This window comes from Tachysurus fulvidraco, chromosome 24, assembly GCF_022655615.1.
Source record: "Tachysurus fulvidraco isolate hzauxx_2018 chromosome 24, HZAU_PFXX_2.0, whole genome shotgun sequence".
NCBI lineage: Eukaryota > Metazoa > Chordata > Actinopteri > Siluriformes > Bagridae > Tachysurus > Tachysurus fulvidraco.
The window spans coordinates 8197525-8225434 of record NC_062541.1 but is presented as its reverse complement, the minus strand read 5'-3'; the positions used below and the strand labels follow the sequence as shown (position 1 = coordinate 8225434).

At 37.3% G+C, this 27910-nt stretch overlaps 1 protein-coding gene across 4 annotated transcripts in view; it reads right to left on the bottom strand.

Annotated features, from left to right (window-relative positions):
• Nucleotides 1-136: 136 nt before the first annotated feature.
• Nucleotides 137-27910, bottom strand: part of znf704 (zinc finger protein 704) — a 53089-nt gene continuing 25315 nt past the window's right edge. The window contains exons 3-10 of one of the 4 annotated variants that reach the window (XM_047808026.1): nt 21219-21322; nt 19687-19928; nt 16182-16282; nt 13425-13692; nt 10929-11042; nt 10230-10327; nt 9981-10079; nt 137-9569 (exon numbers count right to left, since the gene is read on the bottom strand). In XM_047808026.1, coding sequence (XP_047663982.1) covers nt 9554-9569; nt 9981-10079; nt 10230-10327; nt 10929-11042; nt 13425-13692; nt 16182-16282; nt 19687-19928; nt 21219-21322 — 1042 coding nt within the window. In that variant the 3' untranslated portion in view covers nt 137-9553. Of the gene's footprint in view, nt 10083-10229; nt 10328-10928; nt 11043-13424; nt 13693-16181; nt 16283-19686; nt 19929-21218; nt 21323-27910 lie in introns of all 4 variants that reach the window. The other 3 variants (XM_047808025.1, XM_027175763.2, XM_027175762.2) reach the window with 3 other exon arrangements.

Genomic DNA, 27910 nt, shown 5'->3' with positions numbered 1-27910 from the left:
CATGGTCCAAGGCGTCAAATGAACTGCAATTAATACCTCCCTGTAGTGAAGGTATTAGTATCATAATCTTTTAATTAAATCAGCACACACTGTTGCCTTACTTCCCAGATGAATAAAGACGCAGTAACAAACACAGTGTAGTAAACAGCTGCCAAAAAGTCTTTTTCTTTATTATTTTGTGACCAATAAATCAGAGTGTCTCTGAAACGTCATACTTACACCAAAGGAAACATCAACAGCGGCACTGACGAGCACCAGGACATTGTCACTGTAGCACAATTTACAATGGCAGTCTTTATGTACACACGGCTTCAAATAAAAAACAGCACAGCCCGTGAGTGAGAAGATAACAGTCTGTAAGTGTCCTCTTTAAGAGAACGAGAAGAGGGGGAAAAAGGTGCAATAAGACAGGGCTTCCCAAACATTTAACACAGAACACAAGGACCACTTTTAAGAGGCAAGGAAAGACAAGATGTAATAGAATTGAGAGTAGATGCCAGTGTAGCAGTTTATAGATCAGGATAGATTTAGAAACCAATGATCGAAAATCATTATTTAAATTCTGTTCTAAAAATGTTAACACTGATTTCTCTTCATGGTGTATAGCCCTGTCTCTTGTCTGTGCCCTGTATAAGCCCAGGGATCCTCAGCTCAGTTTGGGAACCGCTGCAACACAATAAACACTGAGACATTGTACACATACAGTAATAGCAAGTGCTTTCATTTCAAAAGATATTGCGGTAACCGTAATCATCCCGGATCACGAAATAAGCATCTCTGACACTGTCAACTCTTTCATCACGTAATCTACTGCGCCTCTGGATTAGTCTGCGGTTTAAATTGCATAATAACATGAACTTAATGTCTTATTGGTTTAGGTGTAGCCATGAGGCTTTGTGCGCTGAAAACACCCCATTGCATAATTGCGTATGATAGAAAGGGGGAAAGTTATGTTAAAGTGCCATGAGGAATTTGTCGGGATTAAGATAAATAACACAGCAGGAAACATTTTATTTTACAGTAAACATCTGTTGCTGCTAGTTTTTAGTAGCAGTTATTGTCTTCAATTAAGAAAAATCCTGTGAAACTTACAATTTCTCGTCTGCTTGTTATGAAAGCAAAGAGACGGCGGAATTGAGAAAATGACACCCAGAGAAATGAGACATGCTTTCTGTTTAATTCCTCAGGGACCCCAGCAGTGTGCACGTCAGTGTCGACCTGCAACGCGTATGACATGTACGTGTATGAAGAGTTATTAGAGGAGGGCAGGGGACTGATCTCAAGAGAAACAAGATTTCCCAAGCGTCTCCCACTTCCTGGCAGTATTTATCTAGAAAAGTGGCATTATTATTCCAGAATACATACTATGTACTATAATTGAACAGATATGATAAAGCAAAGGTTTTTATATGGCAGTCACAGGAGCATCACTCAAAATAGCCAGCTTGAGTTGAGCTTGCCTTCTAGATTTTAAATCTAGACATACAAGGGTCCATGATAATATCCATAATACGGTTTTATTATGAAATCTATTATATTATATCTAATATTGATTTCTCACAGTTATTTAACTTGTCATTTGAATGAAATGGCTTTAATCCAAACCTCAAAAGATAGAAAGAAGTCAGCCTATAAATACTGCTAACTTAATCTTGTTCGGTCAGAGGAAAGGTCAGAAATTAAAAGCTCTTTGCTCCCAATAAACAGCATACAACATTGTATGTATTTCAATATTGAGCCAAATATGGGATTAGTTGCATGATGTACCATGTAAGACAGTATAAATGCTCCAGTAATAAAAAAAAAAAACAGATGAATATAAGAATCACTAAACAACAAAACGAACGATATTGATTAAAATCCAATTATTGCTAATAAACAATTGGTAAGAATGAAAAATTGTTCAAAAATAAAAATAAGAGAAAAAAAAATGAAAAGGTGTATAGAAGTCAAGCTGAAATTTTATACAGACTTATGAGAAATTGGAAATGAGAAGTCTTTTTTTCCACTCATTTCATTCAGCAGGGAAATCAGGTCTGTCTGCCAATTGTGAAATACTCAAATCATTTGAAATATTCTGAAAGATTTGTGAATTAGCATTGTATTATTTCATAGAATACTTAAGTCCAGGGTTAGGGGACAGGGTTTGCATTATATTCATACACAACACATGGATTTCTCATGAGGTTTTGCTCTGACTCGGACAGTCTGATAGTAACTTTTATCAGACTCTGTGTAAGAACTGTAATACAATTTTAAACTTAAATTTCCTAACCACTGAAAGACTGTATCGAGTTGACAGTGTTGGAGAACCAAGAGTTATCATTGTAAGCTAAAGAAAATTTCTTGCAGAAATGACCCACACATACGGTGGCCAGTGAAATATAATAAACCCTCACCAATAAATTAAAAACAAAAAACGATTATGTTCTCTGTGGGATTAGATCCACCCAAATGACAGATTTTTGTGGTTATTTAATTTGTAACTTTGGCCATCATCTATGGCTTTAAAATTCTATTGCAACAACTTTACCTGGCATGTATTAATGACAAAAACATCCTTAATTCATCTGTGTTTGTTGTATACTCAGTATACCCCTGTGTGAACTTCATATAAACATCTCCTGTCCATTGAACAAACTTTCTTGAAAAGAGACACCAAAAACAGAATAAAAAAATAAAGCTCACTTTGGACTGGCTACTGAGCAAGAGCAGGCAGTTGCAATTAAAGAGAATGGTGTGTTCTTGTGTTTGATTGAGTTGATTAAAGAATGTTGATGTACTTTCTCTCCACTCTCATCTTGTATCAGTGGTATCCACAGGCTTTCATGCCAGCCAGACTATTTGTTTATTGCCACATTCCCCTCTGACTCCATGTGCCATAAAATCCCCAATTTGTGTCGCCTGCTAAATATAGAGCAGGCGTAAAAAATATCTCAGGGAATTCTGGCTTTCTTCCCAGACCTGCAGAATGTGGCACATAAAGTATGTGGTACTTCATCCAATCAGAGCTCTCCCTAAATTCTGCGCACCCACTTTCAACGCTGAGCCCAAGAGTCCAACACACAATTAGATGAAACTATGGAACATGACCTAGAAGCCTTGAGAAAAATCAGGCTGAAAAATGAAAATCATTTCTCGCCACATTGTTCAACATTCCTTTCAATTACCCCATAATGCATTGCACCCTGCCTGCCCTCTGGAATTTAGACACAAAAGTACACAGTATACACATTTAAAAATTCAGATCGTCTTTCGTCTTCTTTTCTTTTCTTTTAAGCATGCACATGCAGTATTAAAAATCCAGTCAGAGTATAGGTTTAAAAAGTGTAAAAATCCAGTGCGACAGTTTTTGAGTTCTTGAGGTTAACATGGTCATTGATTAACAAGAGCAGTGACATAATTCATTACAGAGCACCGAGCCTACAGTTTGCATGCACCGTTAGAATTTGGGGGTCATAATGCAGGAAAAGTTATTAAAAAAAATCATTAATCCCTTGGGACTACAGTGTGGACAGTTTATCCCAAATAAGTCATTTTTTGGGTTTAATTAAAGCAAATGTGTTGACTTGAGATCCACAAACGAGATTTTGAATTTAACTGTGTTGCCATTTTTCGAAAATTTCTACCAAATGGCATCAATCTATATAGAACAATATAACCTGTGCATGGCCGTGCCATTTCCTGTAAGGCTTGTGTTTCTGACTACAATGAATGATCTCACTGATGTAGCATTGTATAGGAATAAAAGGCTCTTGGGTTCCCAAAACATAGACATAACAATCCAACTGAACTTTACATGTTTTGGAAACCAGATTTTAAAAAAACAACAAGGACAAAAGTTCTACAGTACTGCAGTTGAAAGTCGATTATAAAATACAGTCAGGAAGGAAAAAAGACACCTGTTAGCAAAACACTTTCACTAGAAAACAAAAGAAAAGCGAAAATGGCTTCTACAGCCACGTGGTTCTTAATTGGTACAAAAACAGAAACTCAGATAAACTGACACCAGATACATTCCTTTTGCTTTCTATTTATATAGATATGTCCCCCAACACCCAGCCCCAAACAACCATCCACCCACCCCCCTGCACACCTCACTTCACCTCACCAAGGCACAGTCAGGCTCCAGTGTGTCCCTAAACACCACGTTCCTGAAAGCAGAGCGGCACGTCTGCTTCACAGCACAGTAACAAACACTCAGACCCGCTAACACTGAGCGTCATCGAAGGGACCTGGAGGCCACTTTGTTGGTTGAATGCATTGCAGAACTCGTATCACAAGTCCTATTCCGCCTTTTTTTTTAAAGGCACTACCATCACAGCTATGACTCAAAACAACCAAGTCAAATCATTGTATTATTTGTTCCACAAAGCCAATATGATGCAGCTCATTTCTAACACCAGCTCACGGCTCGGTCTTCACAAACCTTCTCATTCAACGCCACAGTTTCATCTCTAATCTTAACACACACTCATTTAAAGTAGGGATACATCGATACAGATACTCTATCGGTCTGATACAGTGCTCATTTACTCGTGATCCTAACCTAATTAGATCCTGTGGTGAATAAGTCTGTTTAATAGAGAGGGATCTGAAAACGTGGAGCATTGATGCAAGTGTGCACGGAGAAACTGTAGCACTTCAATTCTGCAAGCACTGAGACACGTACGCTTCTGAAACAGCGCGATCTTCAATGCAATTCATGATCCATTTTATTTGACCACACTTGCTGATACTGCTCTGCATGCTCATCTCGATCGTCCACACACTTTTATATGATAATGTTTAAAAGCCGAATCATCTTAAACATAAAACTTAGCATGAGGAGCTCGCTTCTAGCAACATACACAGGCAACCAATATAAACAGAGCTAAAAATGTTCAGCTAGGTCCTGCATGCTTAAAACTGCTGTAAGCTATTCATTTAGTATTGGGATTGAAAAGTATCACATTTTTTTGTCATTCTTGAAAAAAAAGTACATTCACACATACAGTGATTATATCTCTGCAAGTCTTCAGTCATTGTACTATGAAGATGTCAGTAGATTGTCAAAATTAAGTCTTTTTGTTAAAATGGAACATTTTGGAGGGAGATTTGCTACTTGTGTATAAAAAATCAGCATTATATATATATAGTATTACTGTATATCATACGAGATGCAGAAGTAGAGTGTGCTCTTTGCCACAGATCATGCGACTCTATCTTCACTCCATTTGGGATTCACGGCAAAATAAAGTTGTTCAATAATTGCATAAAATTATCTTAAGTTTCCTCATCTGTCATGTCACAGGACATGCTCACATCCTTTAGCTGTCGCTCATGATGCCAGAAGTCGGCAGTTATTATCTGTCTGATTTATCACAGTATGTGTGAACGTAGCTTAACAAATGTTGTTTATGATCTAAAAAGTTCAGTACCATCGGGTTTCTCACAGCCAAGCTTTTACCAGACTCTTGTAGTACATGAAACCGAATGATCCGCACACACACACACACACACACACACACACACACACACACACACACACACACACACACACACACACACACACACACACACACACACACACACACACACACACACACACACACACACACACACACACACACACACACACTCCTTACTCCTCTAAGCCTGGCAGAAACTGGAGCATTCCTGAAGGCAATATACGATGACACGACTCTGTGTTTGAAATGTGAGTTAAAATTCACATACATACAATCATTTAGTCACATAATCAGGATAAATAAACAGTCATATTGTGATTGATTATATTGTGGATATTATACTGTTTTATACTGTAACAGGGAATTAGGACAGCATGATTATTGTGACAGAAAGACCATCTGCTGTTTATACAATACAGGTTTTATACTGTACAACAGAAGCTGTCTGTATCAACTGCTAGTCTTTAATGTGCAGCTATATATGAATACTGTATGTACAGGATATTAGATAGAAGTATAGTATAGAACATCAGGAAGTAAAGAGGAAAAAAGAGCAGCAATATGGCTTCAGGATTTTACTCGACTGTTCTACAATGTAATCGAATCCCTTATGAACCCAAAGTCCAAGTGAGATCCAGCCTGTGGCAGTAAAAACTAACAACATATTGCATTTTATATGTTAGGAAATCACATTTTAGAGCTGTAACAACAAAGCACCTCATCACTCCATAGTAATCATGATGGAAAGAATTTTAAGGGGGTTTTTGTGTGTGTAAACAACAGCGCGAGCCAGCCTGCACCTTCAAGTAACACTTATAGTAATAAGATGGGGTTTAGCTGTAGCTTCTAGGGTCTAGGATATAGTTTTTGACTTCCCAAGTTCTAAGTATACATCAGCTACTTTTCTTATAAACGCAAACCACATCCTTATATATGTGAAGTTTCCAAGTATAGCTGGGAGACATGAACATTCATTCAAATCATCCCAATAACTCTGAGCTGGTTTATATATAGGACAAATTTGTCCTGTTGTTAATTTCCAGGTTACATTACATATATTGAGATTTTAAAAAACTGCAGATGAATTAAACATAACGTAATCTTGTGAAGTGAGGACGGTGCAATGCGATGGCCACTTTTAAAAAGTGCTGCCATCTGCTTGTATTTTTTTCCATCACAGAGTTTCCAAAGTTGAAAAAGTTCAGCTTGTCAAAGGAGTGACGTTTTTTTTATTAAATCTCCTGATCAACAATGAGGAGCAAGAAAATTTGTCTTGGTTGTGAACAAGTATTAGTATAGACAGTGACACTCACTGTATGCTCTATACAATCAAACTGCACAGGCAGCTCCTTTTATCAGTAGTTTGAAAAGTTGGGTACATGTTGGTGTTCGTGACTGTATTTTTCCTACTCGCCAGCAAAAAAAAGTTTGAAGCTTGTTATCGGATTGAATCGCCAAAACCGGAGTCATTTAAAAATGAGTGAAATCTGTATGAAGCCTGAAGTCTGAACAAACTGCATTCACACATGACTCAAGACTGAACTATGAGGAATAGTACATAGTTTAGGGGGATGTGGTAACCTAGTGGTTAAGGTGCTGGACTATTGATTGGAAGGTTCAGAGTTCAAATCCCTGGTCCACCAGGCTGCTACTGCTGGGCCCCTGAGCAAGGCCCTTAACCCTCCATTGCTCAGTTGTATAAAATGAGATAAAATATAAGTCGCTCTGGATAAGGGCCTCTGCCAGATGAGGAAAATGTTTTTTTTTTAAATGACATGCTGATCATCAGATATACAGCTGCAGTGACACTAACGAAAATATCCTATTTCTGTAAATAATGCGAATAAACATGAAAAAAGATTTGATCACCACCCAGCTCAACTTAGAAGTCTTACTCAGTTGTAATTTGGGAATTCAGCTGCAGTGTCACTGGCTTTGAGCGTGTGTGAGTTTAACATAGCGGATCACTACAACAAGGCTCGAGTGGATATAATGATATAATATTTCTGTATTCCGAAATTTAACAAATATATACAAATAAAGAGCATTAAAAAATCACTTAAAAATTAAATGTGAACATAAATCATAGTTTCTACATTTTCTTTAATAGACTATAAACTTCACATAACATATAATGGCAGTTTCTTGGACCTTAAAGTACTGTATGTGTCGAAACATCACAAAAAAATGGTGCAGAAGGAGTTGGAAAGAAAATGTCATTCTGTCAGACTTTTCACATCCTTATCCACATTTACAGCTGGTCGTTTCATGCTTCTTGAATCGAGATTGTAGCCTGAGAAGATTTAAAACACATTTGTCTACGTTTGTAATGAAAAGATTTGCTGGTTTGAAATCAGAACACTGGGTGAAACATGTACAGCTTATTAAACACCTTCTTGTGCGCTTCCTCAGTTTAAATTCCTTCTGTTAAAGATGCAGGTCCAATAAATACATTAAATGTACCTGAACTAATTCCTATTAAATTGGACCTGAATCGAACTGATTCATAATTGACAAGTAACAAATAAAACATGTTACTTGTGTTACTGTACTGTTTTTGTATTATATCATATACATTCGATTAAGATGTCTCATAGTGTCTATTGTGTCAGGGTTTGGTTGTGGCCTGAACATATGGAATTATTTACACTCTCAACTTTACATTAGCAGAATGTTTTAATTTGTAATTATTCTAAAAAATCGTATTTTTTTTTCCAGGCGTACGGAAAACATGTAACTCTTAGGAACATTCTTCCAACATTGCAGCAACATTTTTTTACCTGTAGCATTCTAACAAACATTGGTACATTGAAGAAACGTTAATTTCTGGAATTTTGTTCTAGTCTTGTTGAATTTTCACTGAATGTTCCAACAGCATTGTATTAGATCTCCTGAGAAATCAGATTTAAATCTGTTTTAAATGCATCTCAGGTGCATTTACACCATATGGAAATAATCCTGATTCAGATATCATCCTGATACACAAAAAAAGCATAAAATGACCAGAAGTAAACAACGTCGCAGTTTGTTTGAGACACCAAACAATTCTCAGTGTTTTAAAATTTAGCTTAGAAGTACATACATAATCATTCTTAAGGTAGAAAAATAATGAGCTGTTGAAGGAAACTAAATTGTGGTGTGTGTCTGTGTGTGTGCGCTGGTGTTTGAGCTGTGTTACTTGTTTGTACAATACTGCATCGAAAACTGGGGACAAAAACAGTGCCAGAGAACTTACAACAGCAGCCGTTTTCTTCTTGCATAAAAGTCCATCACTAATGGAGTCATGCCTGTAATGAACCCCAGCAGGACATGAACACAGAAAAAGTTTCATCCAATCATCATCACCTTGAGCAGCACAGAGAAAAATCCCATTTCCTCCTCATGTGATCACTGTGCAGCACAGTTACACAATCTTCTCAAGGACAGATGACAAACAAAACTCACTCGAGTGCTTCCAGCTCCTGCCCACCGTGTGAGCTCCCGGGCTGAAATGAAAAGTAAGTGCTCTCTCTTTTTATTACTTCCTATTTAAAAGGTGTGAGGGCAGGACAAATGGGTTCAGAGGGAGATCTAACCGCTGCATCTCTTTAAGTGTTTGGACGGTGCTCTGCTGACCTGTCCATTAATGAACGAGGGAGGAGGTTGTTGTACGCAGACTCGTCTGATTGAGTGTGGCTCGGTTTACGCCGCTGTTATGTGCTGTGTGGGTGTTTATTAACATAGCAGTCATGCACAGTAGAAAAAACAACAAAAAAAAAAACAGAAATGGCACAAAGAATCTTTTTTTGGTTGCAGGTAGATAGATCTCCGAAAAAAAACGGAAAAAAAGACCTTCGCTGCTTTAAAACATTGCTGCTGGTTTTGCTTTCGCTGAACGCATCATCCCTGAAAGAAATGACACACATATAAAACAGATAGAAAACCTGTCCCTCCCTAGTGAGTGTAATTGCTTGTGACTACACGGAAGAAAATCACTGGCTTATCCTTGTCCATCATTTTTGATCCATTTCCACCAGGGGGCACGCTCCTCCCTAAACACACACATCCACCACGCAGTCTCTGTAATCGAGGGTGTGAGTCTCGAGTGTGGTTGGCAGTTGGTGCTAATGTTTATCCCGGCTGAAAAGCAGAAGTGGAAAAGTGTTCATGGAAAACATGGATCTTAGTTTGTACACCATTTTGTAGCACTCTAAGTGTTTCTTTTTTCTTTTTTTTTTTTTTTAGAAAACAAAACCCAGGCAATAATTGGACCCATAATGTTTGGTCTCTCCGTGACTCCATAAATGTTTTACAGCCAAATGTTTCCAAAAATGCTTCTTTTTTTTTTTTTTTGCAACATAGTGCTACTCGCCTTCCTTTGAGATTTTGGCAAGTGCACTGGGAATGTTTGAGGAGTTTTGTTTCAGATCCTGGGTCCAGGCCAGGACGTAGATGATTGTGGGAATTGTGGTGTAGGAGGCAGAGCAGAAACAGTTTTGCAAGCAAAGGAAGCACCACACCACTTTTTCCTAGGCACCTTAGTCCACAAACCTCTGGCAGGCTTTCTTCCAGCGGCAGGCCGTGCACCACATGTCTCTGTTCTCCATTCCGTATACCTTTCGGCACTTCTTACCCTCACCTCGGGACTTCCTGCTGCACCGACACACACACACAGACAATTACCATCCGACACATTACAACCTATTTTGTCTTTAGTATCTGTTTTTTTATACTGAACTGGAAGAAAATGAATCATTTTGAACTTGTAGATATTTAATGTAGAAAATGAAACACTTGTACCTGAGTGAGCCTGAGGCTCGGGGTAGAGACGAGAGCACTGGGATGGTCTGTGAGCGCTGCTCACTAAAGCCCTGTGTCTGACTGTGAGTGGGAGAGGCCTGCAACACAAATAAGATCACTAATGCACACAATCTACAAATAGTAGTTGTACTAGTGATGTGTGTAACATTACACAAATATAATATAACTTCTCATTTAAAATAACTACAGGCAGTATTTATGTTTTCATTGGCTTTATGTGTAAAAGTAAATTTATTGAAACAGAGGTTGTGAATTTTTCCTTCTGTCAAACTGCCTTTATAATACTTTACAGAATGAAAATATTTCCTACACGATTGTGCTTTGGGACTTCTTTTTGTATCAAATTAGTTCCCATCTGCTTTTCGATTTCCATCAAAATCTTCCATATTCAAGTAACATGTTTGGCCACACTTTGTGCTTTGTGTGTGTATGTGTGTGTGGTGTGTGTGTGTGTGTGTGTGTGTGGTGTGTGTGTGTGTGTGTGTGTGTGTGTATGTGTGTGAGTGCGCGTGTGTGTGGTGTGTGTGTTTGTGTATGTGTGTGTGTGGTGTGTGTTCGTGTGGTGGAGTGTGTGTATGTGTGTGTGTTTGTGTATGTGTGTGTTTGTGTGGTGTGTGTATGTGTGTTGTGTGTATGTGTGTTTGGTGTGTATGTGTGTGTGTGTGTGTGTGTACTCACTGGGGCTCCGGTGAAGGTGACTGGTGGGGACTGCCAAGAGATGCTGAAGCTGCTGCTGCTGGAGGGGGTGAAGCGGGTTGAGCTGGTGGATGGGATGGAGACTGGAGCCGTGGCCTGTGGAGGGACAGCAGGAGAGAACTCACACACGAAGCTCTCATTACACTGGAACAGGTTACAGCTGAGAGAGATGGGTGATGGCTCAGAGTGCACCTCGGTGTCTCTGAACAGGACCTATCTGTGGTCCAGTTGTTTTGGACCATGACTGGATTGCTATGATAATTTCAGTGTTACGATTATTCGAACGACATACGATTATTATATCTGAGTTAACAATCACCTTTCATGTAACTGGTAGGAAAGGAGAAAAACTATTTTAGTGTGGTATAATTTTCCACAGCAGTGTAATTTTCCTAATGTGGGCAGTGCATGTGTTTCTGTTATAGAGAAATATTAAATGCACAAGTGCAAAAGCTTTAATGAATGTTACAGCCTGTGTGCTCTGGCACTGGTTAAAGTTCAAATCACATGAAACAAACACAGTGCAGTAATGAAAATCTCAAAAACTTTATGTTAGCAAAGTGGCAGTGACTGTTGAGAATAATCTGACAAAAAAACTAAAAAACTTGCTTGTGCATGTGTAAAAAGAGAAAGTAGTCCTTGATAGAAAATGTGCTTAATCGGTAACCTAAGGTACCTGTTTTTTTCCAGGAGACTTTTAATCTTTTGGAAGTGTACAATCTCTGTTTAAATATAGTGAGCTTCACATCCACCACATTAGTATATAAACCACTCACTTCCACAAAGATTTCAGCCCCACTAACATGCACACCATCAAATTATTTTCATTTTCAATGCCATGATGTCTCACTGACTTCCTTTAGAGGTTGTGCATAACAAATAGTGATTTCAGTATTCAAATACTGGCTTACAATTTTTGGCCATTACACACTATTTCATCATCCAGGGAATAATATAAACTAGGGCAGTGTGTGTCATGTGTGAATGTGGGATCTGTGTGGATGGAAATACCAATCATGATAATTAATGGTTTAATAAAACACATATTATCATGACATGTCACAAGCACTTTTAGGCACTTTTCGGTTTTACAAAAATGAAGTGAAAATGAAGTGTCTGTAGCACTTACAGGAGCTTGTCGAAGCCTATGTGTGGACATGACTGCGTGATGTACCTGATTAGGGACACTAGGGATGCTCTAACAATACACTTTGACTTATAGAACACATTATACAATAAGCATTTACATTTATTTATTTATTTTGAATGTATTTGATCAGAAAAACAACACAGCTGTATCACAAACTTTACTCTTTATACTGACTGATTCTGAATGACTGAGTGATAGACTCAAGGTCTGAGTGACTATTGAGTCATGACTAGAAATCATGACTAATTTCCAAGTTTGAGGGAAATTTCCTGCTTTACAGAGTTATAGTTGTGCATAACATAACTTACTGAGTGTAAACAAGCTAGAAAAGGGCACAATGTATTTGTTCCATCAGTGCATAAGGTGAATCATGAGATATGTTTTATTCAACGTTTAGCTGTTTTTTTTAATGAATGACTCTGTCAATCACTCACTTGATGATTATCAAACATTATCAGTGGAATAATTTCAACATGAAATGTTTATCTGGTGGTGTTTTTCACAGGAATTGTGCAAGGACCTACATCTAAACCAGCTAAGTCAGTGAAGCTTTTCGGTCATGACCGAGGATTACGCCTTTGTCAGATCAGTTTAATCAGTGAGTATAATAAGTCTTGTTCGGGTTAATTCGGGTTCACAGCGAGTCATGTCCGGTGCATCAGTTCATCAGTTCAACAGGCTGGGTGTGAAAGATATGTAGAATTTTGGAAATACAAAGATATACAAGCACATGAAAAAAAACAACAAATGGTTATACACGTCTCAAGCTGTTTGCTGTTCGTTTTAAATTGTAGCGTTATCAGGCTGTACAGACATCTGAATGAACAAATAAATGAATCTGAAAGATTCACTTAACTGAGAAAACTCAAATGATTCGAGTCACTTAAATTTCAAATTTAAGCTTTATTTTTTGCTCAAGACATAAAAAGGCCAAAAAACTATCATCCAAATGCTCTACTGTAGCCCACTGATGACAAAATGCAGTAGTTAATTTGCTGTGACTTATGTGAAAGTCTCATCAATAGCTTAATAATATGTGTTTAATTAAAATGCATTCATACACATTGAAAATGAAATTCCAGAACTTTTTAAGCACATCTTTTCACTTTTTCTGTTTTCAAGAAAACTACTCAAGAGATACATAAGACTACAGGAGAGAATGTCAGATTCGAGGTTGAGGTTGATGTGAATGGAATTTCTGTGCTGTGGCATGTCAATGTCATCTTGGTCAATAAACCTAAATCTCTCATTAACTTACTAATCTTTTCCAGTACTTACACTTCAAAAGTTTAAACTGATAAATGTTTAGAAATGTGAGTGGGTGGTACCTGGTAGGCGTGGTCAGCATGCACTAGGTACAGTGCACTGGGGGCGGAGCGACTGAGAGGGGTGGAGCTGCTGATCTCGCTTTTGACTCCGCTGGTGATGCTGGAGGTTTCGGTTCGTCTGTGTTCGGTGGCAGGTGGAGGAGACAGAACAGAAGGAGATGCAGGGGACAGACTGCTCAGCCCGTCAGCCACCGAGTCTGTATTTAGCTTAATCTCAGTGTAATAGAAATCCTCTTCTCCATCACTGCACTCCGAGTCACAGTTCCGCCTGGGGGCAGGGGAAAAAACAGTATAAGACTGTGACACCATCCCATTAACATACTGATTCAGTTGGCTGCATTGCTCTAATTGCTCTGAGAAGCAGAACTGCACTTTCCTTCATGAATTATTTGCAAATTAGTGTCAGTTTAACAGGAACTGTATGCAAACACAATTACAAATGCTGTGTAATGTGCAGAGTATTTCATTACGACTAAAGAAAATCTCTCATGTGCCTTGAGTATAACATAAAGCACTTATAATGTCCATTAAACCATCTGACAGTCAATGTGCTATAGGAATATTAAAACTAAATTAGGTTTTGAAACTGCACCATGTGGTGCCTTATGTTTTATGCCCATATAACAAACTTTATTGCTCAATTCACATTTTAATATGTTCGGTTGTATCTTGATAGTTTACATACAGACAGGTGACAAATCAAAGTATAAACCAGTGTCTTTGTTTGTCTAGAATGATTTGGGTTCGCTTGTCCCTTAAGAGCAAAGGTTTACTAAAACTGAAAAAAGTTCTTCTGACTGATCATCTTTATCCTGTGAGGAAACATTTCTTTCCTGATGGGAATGGGCTCTTAACCTAGTTTCCTAGGATCATGAAGTCAAGATCATTTTAACCAATCCAGAGAGTCTTTAATGTGTTGCTTGCTGTGCTATTTAAAAAACAATTGTGTTATGATGCTTTTGAGAAATTCAGTTCTGGCTGTTCTTATTACAGTCACATCACCACATAATGGAGATGTGGGCAGCTCAGACTTTTGTGTTCATACAGCTCTTTAAAAACAATCTATGTAATATAATAGAGTTACTGTAAGTTACCCTAAGCCTGGACCACAAGCCTTTATCTTATATAGTTGATATTAATTAGGATCAGCTGTACGAAAAATCCATGTTGTTTGATTCGAGTGACTTGAGTGATCCTAATTCTTTTTCTCCTGTTACATCTAGATTTTTCCAATAAAATAAAATGTTACAGGTTTATCAGCTCCTCGATTATGCCTACATTTGTATTAATTCATTAATTTAGCAGATGCTTTTATCCAAAGCATAATTCAAATCAGAAAAACCCAAAAAAAACCAAAAAGCAATATATCAAGCAGAATTAATCGAGTGCTAGAGGAGCAAAGCACAAAGAGTAGAGGTATAAGAGCGTTTTTTGGGAAAGGGAATAAGTTAGTTAAATATTCACAGAACAGCTCGGCCTTTAGCTGGTTTTGGTGAAGATTCTGCTGTCAGAACTGGAAGTTGCACCATTGAGGAGCAGTCAGTCTGACGGTTCTGGTAAGTGGACCTCATGCCTCGCTGAGTAGAAATATTCAAGAATCTTTATTCCTTATGATTTTATAGTTCTAGAGTGTTCAGGTTGAACCCACTAAACTTTCACTGAAATGTTAATACAATGTCTTTGTCTGGAGGTAAATGTGCACATATTTTCTGAGGTACTTAAGGGGCTGTTTTCTATTATATAAATTAATTTTTACCCTCCAATATTTTCCAAAAGTGACCTTTGGCTCCAACATTTTCAGTATCATTATTCTACAGGATGAGAGCTGTGGGTTGATATAATTAAATTTTCCTTACCCATCATTACTCCAGCTCCCTGTGCTAACACACCTGACTGAACTCATAAAAGGTTTCTGTAATTATCCACTAAGCCTCAGTGTGTGTTAAAGCAGAAATTGGCCAGTGCATTGATCCTCCCAGTTCATTCTTCACCAAATCTCTAGAAACATCAAAATAATCTTCTGCTAATAGTCTACTATGTTTTGACAAACTAGGTTAAAGTTAAATGTGTGAATTCTTATTTTTTATCATGTGCAGCCCTGCATGTGTCTGTGTGTATCATGCTTGTGATAATAGGCATATCTGATTAAAGCAATAAAATATTGCCTTTATGTAAAACTCTGGGGTTGGGGGGCGTGGGGGGGGGGCTGGGGGGATAACAATGTGACTGTGTATGTCCGTTGCTAAAGAATGTTAAACATGTCACTTTTAAGTGAGTGATATTTCATATGAGTGGAAATAAACTGTGTGCTCAGATCATGGATCATGCTCAGATCATGGACTGTTTATCTAGTTGTTTCTCTTCACTACAATGTGCTTTGTCTTTTGGAAATAGAGTCTGAAAGCAAGTTAGATTCTCTCCTGAGAGAACATTGATTGAGTAACATAGTGCTGAGTTTAATTTGTACATCTTGTTATTAAACTATATAAGGTACTGCTCGACAAAAGAAGCGTATGTTTTTTTCTGGTAGTGTTTTACATGCTGATAAGGAAATTTCTGTGTTTGTGTACAGCATATTTGTCATAGAACTGGTCTATAAACCAGTTTGAATGCTATTTGAATATTCGTGATATTCCTGTATTCAATGGCAAATTTGAAAGATGTTTAGTTACCTAGCAGAAGTCTATAGTTTCAGGTTTCAAGATTTTATGTAGTATAATCACAAACAGAGCTCTACTGGCCATCTAATGTTCTTACCCAAGGTGTACGGTGCGGATGTGTCTCTGGATCCCCGCTGCAGTACTCAGCACCTTGCCGCAGTTCTTCCACAGACACTTAAACATCACCTTCATGGAGTTCTGTTTGAAACACAAGTGCACAGTGACACCACTAACCCATTCTGCTCCTCCTTTGCATGCTAGGCTTAACAAAGTCATGACAGCCAGAGGAAAATGAAATACTTTATCATACTTGTCTTCCATTAGCCATCAGAAGTGCAGACAACAACGCTAATGAATAACAAGTATGTCATGGATAAATACTAGCATGATTTGGCCTCCTTTAATAAAAAATAATCAGTGTAATTAGCATATTTCTGTGGTAACAGAAGAATAAAACACTTTAGGACATGACATAAAAATAATCAGCTTCATGGCATAAACAGTAACAACAACTTTGCAAGTCATTGTTGATTATTTTCCAATAGCAGTATGTCCTGTCTGGATTTATTCCATGTTCTAACACATTTCTCCACCTGGCTGTCTGTTGTTATATATGGGGTTGTGTGTTTATTTTGTCAAAGCACTCATTTAATTTCCATAAGGAGGTCTTTGTTGTAGTCTGCTACAAAAAGCAAACCGTGTCCTCTGAGAGCATGAACAATAACAAGGCAAGTCCCACTGCCAAAAGCCAACATTCAATTAACCACCGAAAACAACCAAAACACATTTACTAATTATAATACGCTGCAAAAAATAAAAAGAAATAAAAAAAAAAATCACACGGTGAAAACATCTTGAATATAGATGACCTTATGTTTTATTAAATTAGTATTTACCTACTTTCTAGACATATTTACAAAGGAATCTGTCATCTTTCAAGCATTTATTCCTATAAAAAAAAGCTGGAGTATCTCCCACCATTTCAAAGATGATTAAAAAATTAGTAAACAGGACTAGGAACAATAATTGTAATATAGTAATTGTTGCTAATATTATAAGTATACTAATAATGATAATAATTATTATTATGCTTATGATTATTAATAATAATGATAATAATAATATGAATATAATAATAAGAGTATTATTATAATTATTGTTACTATTATTATTATTATTATTATTATTATTATTTTTTTTTTATTATTATTGTAATTGTTGCTAGTCTTCTTTTCTTAATATCTATTAGCAAAGTTATTAGATATTGAAGATGTTTTCATTTTGTGTGTGGGTTTTTTGCAGTATAGCTTTGAAAATCTGACAGCTCAGACTACTTCTGTACATATGGATGATTTTTTTTTTTACATTGCACGACTGCAGGAGTTTTGTGGTATTTTGCAGTAAATGTCATAGAGATCCATTCTAATAACAAACTTTCTATTTCGCAGTGAAAATTATTTATACACCAAGATTCATAACACCAAAAATAACCAGGACATACACAAATGATGTGGTTTGCTCTAAAACTCCAGCCCCCATGTTCCAGTGATGCTGGTTTACAGAGATCAGAGTTGTCACATTCAAATGATTTTCACAGAGACAAACCCACAGTGATACAAATTATTAAAAATACCAAAACATTCCTAAAAGTTCTGTCATGAGACTGATAACATTCCTCACTTTTGTAACTAATTATTTTAAATAAATGTAATTGATTTATGTATTTTATTATTATTATTATTATTATTATTATTAATAATAATAATAATATATAGTACAGTATATACAGTATAATTGTAATATAGTAATTGTTGTTAATATTATAGTATATATATTACTTTTAAAACAAGTTTTTGCTGTTGCTAAATTGTTAACATTTGCTTTGCTAACTAATAAACATATAAAAATCTTCACTTGAAGATTTTTGATTCACGGGAAGACAAACCATATTTTGTAGATATGCTAACAATCAACTAAATCAGGATAATACGAGTCATATCAGGTAGATAGGAAAAATCAGTATATCAGTGTTATAGGTCAGTATAATAATAAAATATTAGTGAAATCAAATATTAGTCGAATAAGAATAATATATGTAAATCAGCATAATAGTAAAATATGAGTCAAATCAGTCAAATCAAGTCAAATGAATACAACAAAAGGCAAAATTGCATCATATGAGTCAAATAAGTATCAGGTTGATGGGGTGAGGTGAGAATAATAGCAAAATATTACCAAATCATCATAATGCAAGTCAAACAGAGTGCATCAATAAAGAGCAAATGAAAATGAGCCCAATAATTACAAAAAATAAACACTCAGTAATGAATAGAATAATCTTGATAATACTGAGTTGTAATACCACTGCTGTAACAAATAAAAATAAATCACAGACCCCATGGCTATTCTTCATAGACCCCAGGGAGTCCCTGGGCCCCACTTTGGCTTGGGGGCATTATTGATCTGGTTAAAACTGTAAATGGCTTCAATGTTAAAAAGAAAGGTTATTACAATCATTTATTTTAACACCAGCCACTTGTATGCATGGTTCCTGTGTAATTAAGGAGGACAGATGACTGGATTGTTAGAAGATAATGACAGCATGGATATGACAAACACCAGCACTGATGCTGTCCTAAAATCCGGCGCGTGTGATAAGACACCGGGACAATGGTGCAGATAAAAGAGGCATTAATTCCTGCAAGCTTTCTGTCTGTGTGCAGAATAGGGAGATAAAGTAGATGAGAGTGGGAGAAGAAGGGAGCGAGCAACATTCTCACTCGGCTATCACTGAATACATCTCTGTATGTGTGTGGTGCACATTGCTGCTTCACACTGCATTTTAAACCACTTCACTTGAGACTCGATGAGGTGGATGCGATGAGAACTTCACACATTGACGAAAACAGCAGCAAACACAGGATGTGGGGTTACAGTCACCCACCATTAACATGGGCTCAAACACAGAGATGTAGCTCTCACTTCACCACACTATACTGAGGAGGTAGGCTCTTTGTGCATAACACGCACACACACATACTCACACACAAACACTTAGCTCCATTACAAGAACAACAATAACATTTTAAACCACAACACTGGTGAATACTTGATTCTGATTAGTCAAGACACACTGGTTTTCTGTACTAGTAACAGCTAATTCACAGAGAGATATATTGCAAGTTATCTACATGATCTAATTCTAATAAAAAAACAGTTTAAACGTGTCATTTAACGAGAATAATTGTCAATGTTATTATGTTTTCTGGTAGCAGACATTTATTTAAGAATTAAGTCTTTAGTTTCAGCACTTAGTGAGCTTTTTCTTTAAGTCTTCAGAATGCTATGCTTCATGGGTAATTGGTAACATGATAAATTTCTGTCACATCAACTTTAAGAGAAAGTGATAAGATAAGGAATGTAAGTGATAACTGGAACTAATTTGATGAAAATTAATCAGTTGATAGTATAAGATGTAGTATAAGAGGAGTAAAACACTTCAGGACATGCTGCTATAGGAAAACAATCATGTTTCGTTCCTTACTGACAGTGAAACAACTGGTCTCAGTTGAAATTAAGTACATTAGGACATGAGAGCTGACCTTGCGTTTTCGGGGAATTGGCTCATCAAACAGCAGACTGCTTGTGTCCTGCTCGTCCAGTGTGTCGTCCTGTGGCCCACTGAGGCTGGACATACGGAACGGTCTGAAACTGTCGGCTGAGAGTGGAGGAGATGGAGTGGAGGGGTTGGACTGGTCACTAGGAGCACTCCAGCTCCAGAAGCCACTGCTGCTGTAACTAGATGGAGTGAAGCCTCCATCCTTCCATGAGCCATTCAGACCCTCTGCAGGAAGAGAGCAGGTCAGGGCTTGGTCCAAAGCAACTAAAGCTTCACACTTATTGTTTTTCTTCATATTTGAAATCAGAATCACTTAGAATACAATCGCTTTTTTTTATGAATCTTCTATCAAAATCTAATTATGTTCTTAATTTTGCTTGGACTAATAACAATGTAATGATGCATCATGTAACTTTCTGATGAATATTTATACTTCAATCTAATTCTGATGGTTTAATAATTGTATATTTTTTAATAATTGTAAATTTGCCACATTACAGCCATTATGATGGATGACAGTGTCCTGAAGTAAATCTTTATTTCTTAATAGAAATTGTCAAGTCACTTGCAGTCTATTTTGATACTAATAATAGAGCACCATTTATTACCTGTATTATTTTAGCATGTTTATCAGTTACAGTATTATATATTACAAAAATTATTTACTCTGATATTTGCAATGCAGACATTTACACAGAATAAATGCATCACTTATCCCTGGAGATAACAAAAGGGTAAGAGTGGAATGATACACTACATGGCTTAAGATATGTGGACATCTGACCATAACACTGCCATTAATCTGCCTTCCAGATTTAGTTCCCCATTACTGTTATAATAACCTTCAGGCTTTCCACTAGATGTAGCAGTGGGGTTGTGGGGATTTGTGTTCATTCAGCCACAAGAGCTTTAGTGAGATCAGACCCTGATGTCAAGGGAGCAGGTCTGGTTTGCTATTGGTGAAAGTGGGGTTGATTGCCAAGGCTCTGTGCTGGACACTCAAGTTCTTTCAGTCCAAACGTGGCAAACCATGTCTTAATGGAGCCTGCATTGTGTGCTGAAGCAAAACAGGTTTGTGGATCTTAGTTCCAGTGAAGGGAAAGTGTAATGTTACAATATACAAGGACATCCTAAACATTTGTATGCTACAAACTTTGTAGCAACAGTTTTGGGTGGAAAAAACATACAAAAAAATTGTCAGCTGTCCACATACTTATGGTCATGTGTATTATATACATGTTTGTAAGACATACTGCTTTTTGTAATAATAAAAATAATGTCAAGAAACTACTGTGTTTCCCAATAAAGTCCTACACAACAATATTAACACAGCAAAAGGTAAAAGTAGAAGCTAAGTCATGCAGAGGGGTCAACTTCAGTTCAGTGTCAAAGCTATATAAGAGCAAACAACAGGAAACTGCTGAGAGAAAACCACACAGTGCTTTTATCTCTGTTGCTGCTGTATGAAAAAGGCAGAGCAGATGAGAAGAATTTAGAACAGCACCATAGACTTACCGCTAACTTTAACTGGAGGACTGCGCACTAGAGGACTTGTGGAAAGACTAGTTAGCACCATGGCTGCAGTCACTTTGTCCATGTCTACCTCCTCCTCCGATTTCCTGTTAAACAAACAAAAAAACAACCAAAAACTCATTTCCACCATTGTTTTGCATCCTGTGAGGCTCCTTTTCTGAACAGTTATTGTTATGATGGACAGTGAAATGCTCTGCCACAGAAACATTGTTATTATGATCATTTCTTGCAGTAAACCATTTATGGATCTAGTCTAAAAGTCACACTGGTGTACATGTAGAACAAAGAACAAGGACCTGAAGCAGATGTCCCAGTCACATATTTAGGATCCGGTCTGAAGTTGGTAAAGTCTCTGGTGAAAGGTTTGTAAATCATTATCAAATGAAGGTAAATGGAATGCATTCATGTGTGCAGAATGAAATCAATTGCTTCACCTCCCTCATGTGAACACCTGAGCCAACAGCACACAAAGACAATCCCAATACCAAATTCAGGAGCGAAACAAAAAGACCACAGGCTCAGACTGACAAATTTCTCAACCTCTATAATTAATGCCATTGGAATGATGGAAACAACATTATTACAGCTGTGGTATAAATCAGCACAAACAGCCTCTCCTTTTCCCAAGGCCACCATTCTACTGATTACGTCCTGGTCACCTTGGAAAGTTACAGTGAGCACAGTGCAGAGCATCTCAGCATGACAGATTCCTGAGATAATGCCACAGAGATGTCCCTGAACAGTATCTAATTAACCCACTAATACCCCGAGTGCTAGTGAAAAATTATACATTTTCAACAAACACATTAGAACCAGTGTAATTAAGCACTGATGTATTGCTACTCTGCAAAACTGCAATTTAAGGCCTCAAATCACATCGTTAGTGCCTTTTACAAACCATAGAAACACCACAGGCCTGTACTCATGAGATTGTAATTAAAATATGTAGAGAGCAAGCGTGAATGTAACTGATTTAACTAAAACACAAAGTACCATGTTAAATATGTTCTCTAATGCTCTACACAATGAGACCTAAATGGCAAGAAATTTGAAGTCTTTTTTTGTAATATGTAATATGGGTCATAAAACATCCTTTTAATAGGCTGAAATTCTATACAAAGTGACAGACACATCAATCCTCCTTCAGTCTCTGATTACATGACAATGTTACAGAAAGTACACTAATATTGTTCTCTCCCTTCTAATAAATTAACAAGAGGTAAAAATGACCCAGACCTAAAAATAAGTCTCCTGAGGGCTTCTGTGTGTACGGTGATCCAACACAGTGCCTTTCCTTATTTACAGCAGGCTTAGTATGTATGGGTGGATTGGGGAATAGTGGGGGTCAGGGGTTATGGGCAATCGAACCTCCTTTAGTGCCCACACTGATTTGGCTCTTTGACTTTAAGGGTTTCTTTGAACCATCAGTGCCACTGAGCCAGAGACATGGCTCCTGTTACAAACACAGCACCACCTTTTGGAAAATGCAATGCGCTAAGCTCTGCATTTCTCCAAGCATGGGTGGGTTTTGGGTCAAATGTGTGATTATCAGCAGCTGATGACAGATAATAGAAAGCAATTGCATCGAACCGATGGATAGATTTGGAAAGAAAACTGGTATTTGATCAAAATGTTTAAGCAATCCCAAGGTCTTTGTTAAATTGTTTGAATTTTCAACAAAGTAAGCATTTCTAGCAAGACGTATGTAAAGTAACTAGAAAAAGTGGCGATTAAAACACTAGTATGTTGCTTTGGTGCTCAGCAGATATTAAAAAAAAATGTATGGTCTGCAAAACTAAAATAATTTAAAATATTAAACAAAACCATCTGTAATGCTGATCAAGCTGGATCCAATGCTGAAATTTATTTTTTAAACCAATGCATCTTCTACATTTGCTTCGAATATCATTTTGTTTGTTGTCTATAATGCTGGCTGAAGTGTGAGTGAATTTCAGTTGTGGGGCAAAAGGGACAAGTTTGTGGGTAATAAGTTCTTCTTCTAAGGTCAGATGAGGAGGATAAACATGGGATATTTGTATGACATTAAATAGGCATGCTAAATGTGGGTGTGCTACTAAAATAGTGATAAACTGACAGGGTAAGTGTGAGCCATTTGTAAATTGAGGTAAACGGGCAGGCTAAATTTGGGGTTTCGAAGAGGGGGTAAATTGGCATTGTAAGTGTGAGTGGGTATTTGGCATTTTCAGTTTCAAAACACCCCTTTTCCCATCCCCCAAAATGTATTTCTAACCATTCCAGGGCCTCAGCTTAGAAGGACACATAAATTATGTTTATGATTAAATGGGTTTTTGGCATGGGGTAACATACAGTAGGAGACTGAGAATAGGCTGTTTTTTGTTGTAGGGGTAAAATAGGAGGCTAAGAGTGGGTGGGTTTTTGGCATGATGGTTAAGTAGGAAAGGGTTTTGGTGTGGGGCTAAATGGCAAAGTTCCAGGAAGACTAAGCGGAGGTGCGTTTTAGATAAACCGGGACAGCTGAGTGTGGGTGGGTTTCAGCGTAAATTTTAATATCCCAGCCAAAAATGGATGTGATGTGAGGATTACTGGGTGGGTTTTAATGTGGGGTTAAATGGGTGAATGGGTAAGATGGAAACTAGCCAGTCAAACAGGCTGCTGACATCTGCTGTAAATCTCTGGACAGAAGAGTCAACTTTCTTTACCATCCAAACGCATAAGACAAATGGGTGTTTTGGCGGCTGTGGTAATGCAATCCCCCCTTCATCACTGCATTCATAGACATCTGGTCCTTTGTCTTGAAGGGACTGTTTGAAGAGTGCGGAACCTCAATGCCATCGTGCCAGAGACGTGGCTTCGGTATCAAACGCAACACTTGGGAGAAATAACCACAACAACTGATTGGGTTACAGATTCACTCCACTGCACTTCTCTTTTGTCCTATATACAGGATCATTAATCCATCACCTGTTGCCTCTTTAACATGGTTATAGCAATGATTCACTGCACAAAAAAATGAATACGATAATAAGTTTCATCAACCGAGATTAGGCCTGAGCGAACTTGTCAGAATATTATAAAACAACATCCACATCATACAGTAGCTCCATTTAAACTACTACAGTATGTGACTGAGATAGTTATACTGTGATGGATAGTCCCTGTGGTGGAATTTAAGATCACATCATTCACAGCTTCTTCAAACCCAATCCAGATTATGTAATAAAAGCACATTCATTTCTAAAAAATCAAATTTAACTTGCCATTTGCTTAAAATAATATCTAGAATGTTTTTCTAGCAGCTCAACAGGCAACGGGAATTCCCCTAAAACTCTGACTACATCTGTTCAGAGTGTTGAGAACGAGAAAAAAAAACAGCAAGCAGGAGGCTTCTTATAGTCAGTGAGCTATGAAGCTCATTTCCTCCTGAATAATGAGACACATTTTGCCTCCTGCCTTAAGGTCTTCACTTATAACAAAATGATAGAGCCGTGCATGTTCAAACAACTATAAATTACACACAGCACATGGCCTATAAAGAGCAAATTGCCACAAACGTGCACCTGTTGCAATGGAAAAGTCTGACATCTTTCAGGAAAATGTGGTCACGTACATTTTTTTAAGGTCTGTGTATATTAAGAATATTACCAATAAAGTATGTGTCAAGTAAAATGTCACAATTTGAACAGCTGAAATATGGATACATCACATGAGAGCCTGCTCTATCACTTTCACAACTTATTCCACAACTTATTATTGTTTCCTTATTTGATATTCATCCCTAATTTTCTACAGCACCCACATTAAGAATGTGCAAATTTCAGTGTATAAGGAATATTATGCATATGAAAAACCTTGAACATTAATAAATGTTAGTGTGTTTAAGGACAGACGGACAGACAGACACACAGACAGACAGACAGACAGACAGACAGACAGACTTATGCAACATTATTGTCATTGCATAGTGCAGGTACATGACAACAAATTGCCATTTAGCATCTACAAGGAGTGCAAAATGTCCAGATATATATGCACGTATATGTACGACAATAAAAAAAGCTATGGCAGGTAGTATGTGCATAGGAATAGTATGTGCATAGGAATATGTGCTAGTTGTATAGACTAAAAAATATAACGTTACCACCCACCAAACATAGGCATACTGATTGACTAACAAATACTACAAAGGATCGCATCTTATGCATGAGCTAAACCACAAAAAAGAATTGTGTTTGGTTAAAATGAAAATGCAATGGATGTTTCTCTCTCTCTCTCTCCCCCTCTCTCTCTCTCTCTCTCCCTCTCTCTCTCTCTTCAAGGAGTTTCTTTTTCCAAGTTCATGGCTACTGAAAACAAAAAGCATGCAACACCTCATTTACATACGGTGTCCTCCTCCAATGTTGTATGTGATGTCATTCACCTAATTATTCTTGGAAAATCAGACACAGCAGTCTCACTCGCTGTACACACAATTAATCTGACTGCACACACAAAATAGTACTTCTTATTTAGGATCTTAATAAATGAAAGCCTGAGTTTGTTTGCATGTAAGTCAGAAAACTGCAGCAAGAATTTGACCAGTGATACAATTTCTATTCAGAACATCTATACAACTAGCAAAACCGCCAACCAGTAAAAACTAAACTGGATCTTTGGTTAAAGACCTGAGCTAAAGCCTGAGCCATCAGTAATATAAAAAATGTAAATTGTAAATCTGACAATGCATAATAGTGACTTGGTTTAATCACGTGTTTATGATATCAGCACTGAGAAGTCCAATAGTGAGTTGGTAACAAGTTGGTTCAGGTTTTTAATAAACACATCTATTCTTAACCTATTAAGAATTCTTAACCTATTAATATCTATTAAAATCCAGGTGTCTATCAGATTTCCTAAAATTTAAATATGTTCATAATCCAAATGAAAGATATTGTAGTATTGCCAAAATCAGATAACTACTAAAATAATATTTTTATTGATCTTATTGTGTGAAATCACACAAAGTGAATTCATTTGTGTTGTCAATATCGATTTGATTTGGTCTTGAATGAAAAGGTTGTTGTAGAAACACAGTTGTCTTGTGCAAGTAATGCGTTGTTTACCACTTGCATGCCCTTTAACCCACTTCACTTTGTGCAACCAGTTTAACCTTCTTCACTAAAGTGAATAATCAGATAGTCATCAATCTAAACATGAAGCACAGATAAGATCTATACTCTATTTCTGGCATGTGAGAACATCACGGGGTGTTTTATTATACAACAGGAATGTCAGAGGACAAAAGTTTACTGTGCAATAATTCCCAGCTTTATTTTTTTTTCACAGCATGCACATATGTGGATGTGTGAGTTCATTTTGAGGAACTTCTTGCATGGGGGAACAAAGCTTTCTTGCAGCGGAGTGAAAAGCCCTGACCCTTCTGTATATTTCACCAACAACCATGTGTACTGCTGCTTTCCCAACAGTTTGCTCACTGGCAGAAGTGACATAGAAGTGAATGACAAAATAGCCAGCAGAGTTACTCATGAAAGCAAAAGTGCTGCAAATCAACATTCTAGTAGAAATCTGTCAACCTGTAAAAACAAAAACGTCACAGGTAAAGAAAAGCTACAAAGGCAGCTGATGAAATTGCCTTAAAATGTTACTTGTTGCAAACCTCCTGTGCAGACAATTGAGAAATTGCAGAGAGTTGCATTTCAATGCTTTATTTCTAACCCAGGTTTATTTTTCTCCTCTGCCTGCAGAAAAACACATTCATGTGTCACTTTAACATGAAACTGGTTTGAAGATGATTGTTATAGGTGCTGATTTGAAGAAATCACCTTGTGCATAATTGTCACATGTACTGATTTTTTTTCTTTTTAACATTAAGGAGTGCATGAAGAATGTTTTATGCACACTATGTGGTAACTGATGTTAGATTTCTAAATGCAGGGATTCCCAAGGAACTTTGCAATGAAGATCAGCATCACACGGCTTCATGGATGATTAGGTTTATTTCCAATACTACACTGCTTGGTATACGAGACAGTAGCTTCATCAGGCCTTTTTCTGACACCTCAGCTGGTTAAATTGAGCACATATCAGAGCGTTTAGACATAGACATTTGGAGAATCAGTGTTTGATGTTTGTCTCAAATACTGGGGCAAAACTTTCACCATTCTTGATGAAATCAACAGTTATGTGGTTAGACTCCTAAGAGAGCATCCTAAACTAAACTCCTAAACTATTTCTTAATGTGTAATTTGGGATGATTCATTAAAGTATACATGCCTCAATAGTTGTATGGTATTCATTTTCATACTACATTCTCCCTAAACAATGTTTATAGCATGATATTATTAATATCTAACACCTATGGCTTCTAGACTACCCTTCCAGTGGAGCCATTCACACTGTAGTTCTTGGCTATCTAGGTCCCTGGGGATCAAACTTCATGTCTCCCAGAGAAGACCACATGATTACACCTCCCACAGGAGCATATGAGCCACTCCCCAGTGTGAGAATTTAATCCATTTCTGTGGTATGTGTTAGTGCTCCTTTCCCCTATGTGCATTAGATGATGAAAGACACTGCACTAAAAGTCTCATATAACATTGTAACTACCATAAAAGAACCACATCAAGGCATCACTATTCTTCCCTATTAAGTAGTGAGGTAACATTATTCCAAACCAGCTTGAATCTGGACTAGCA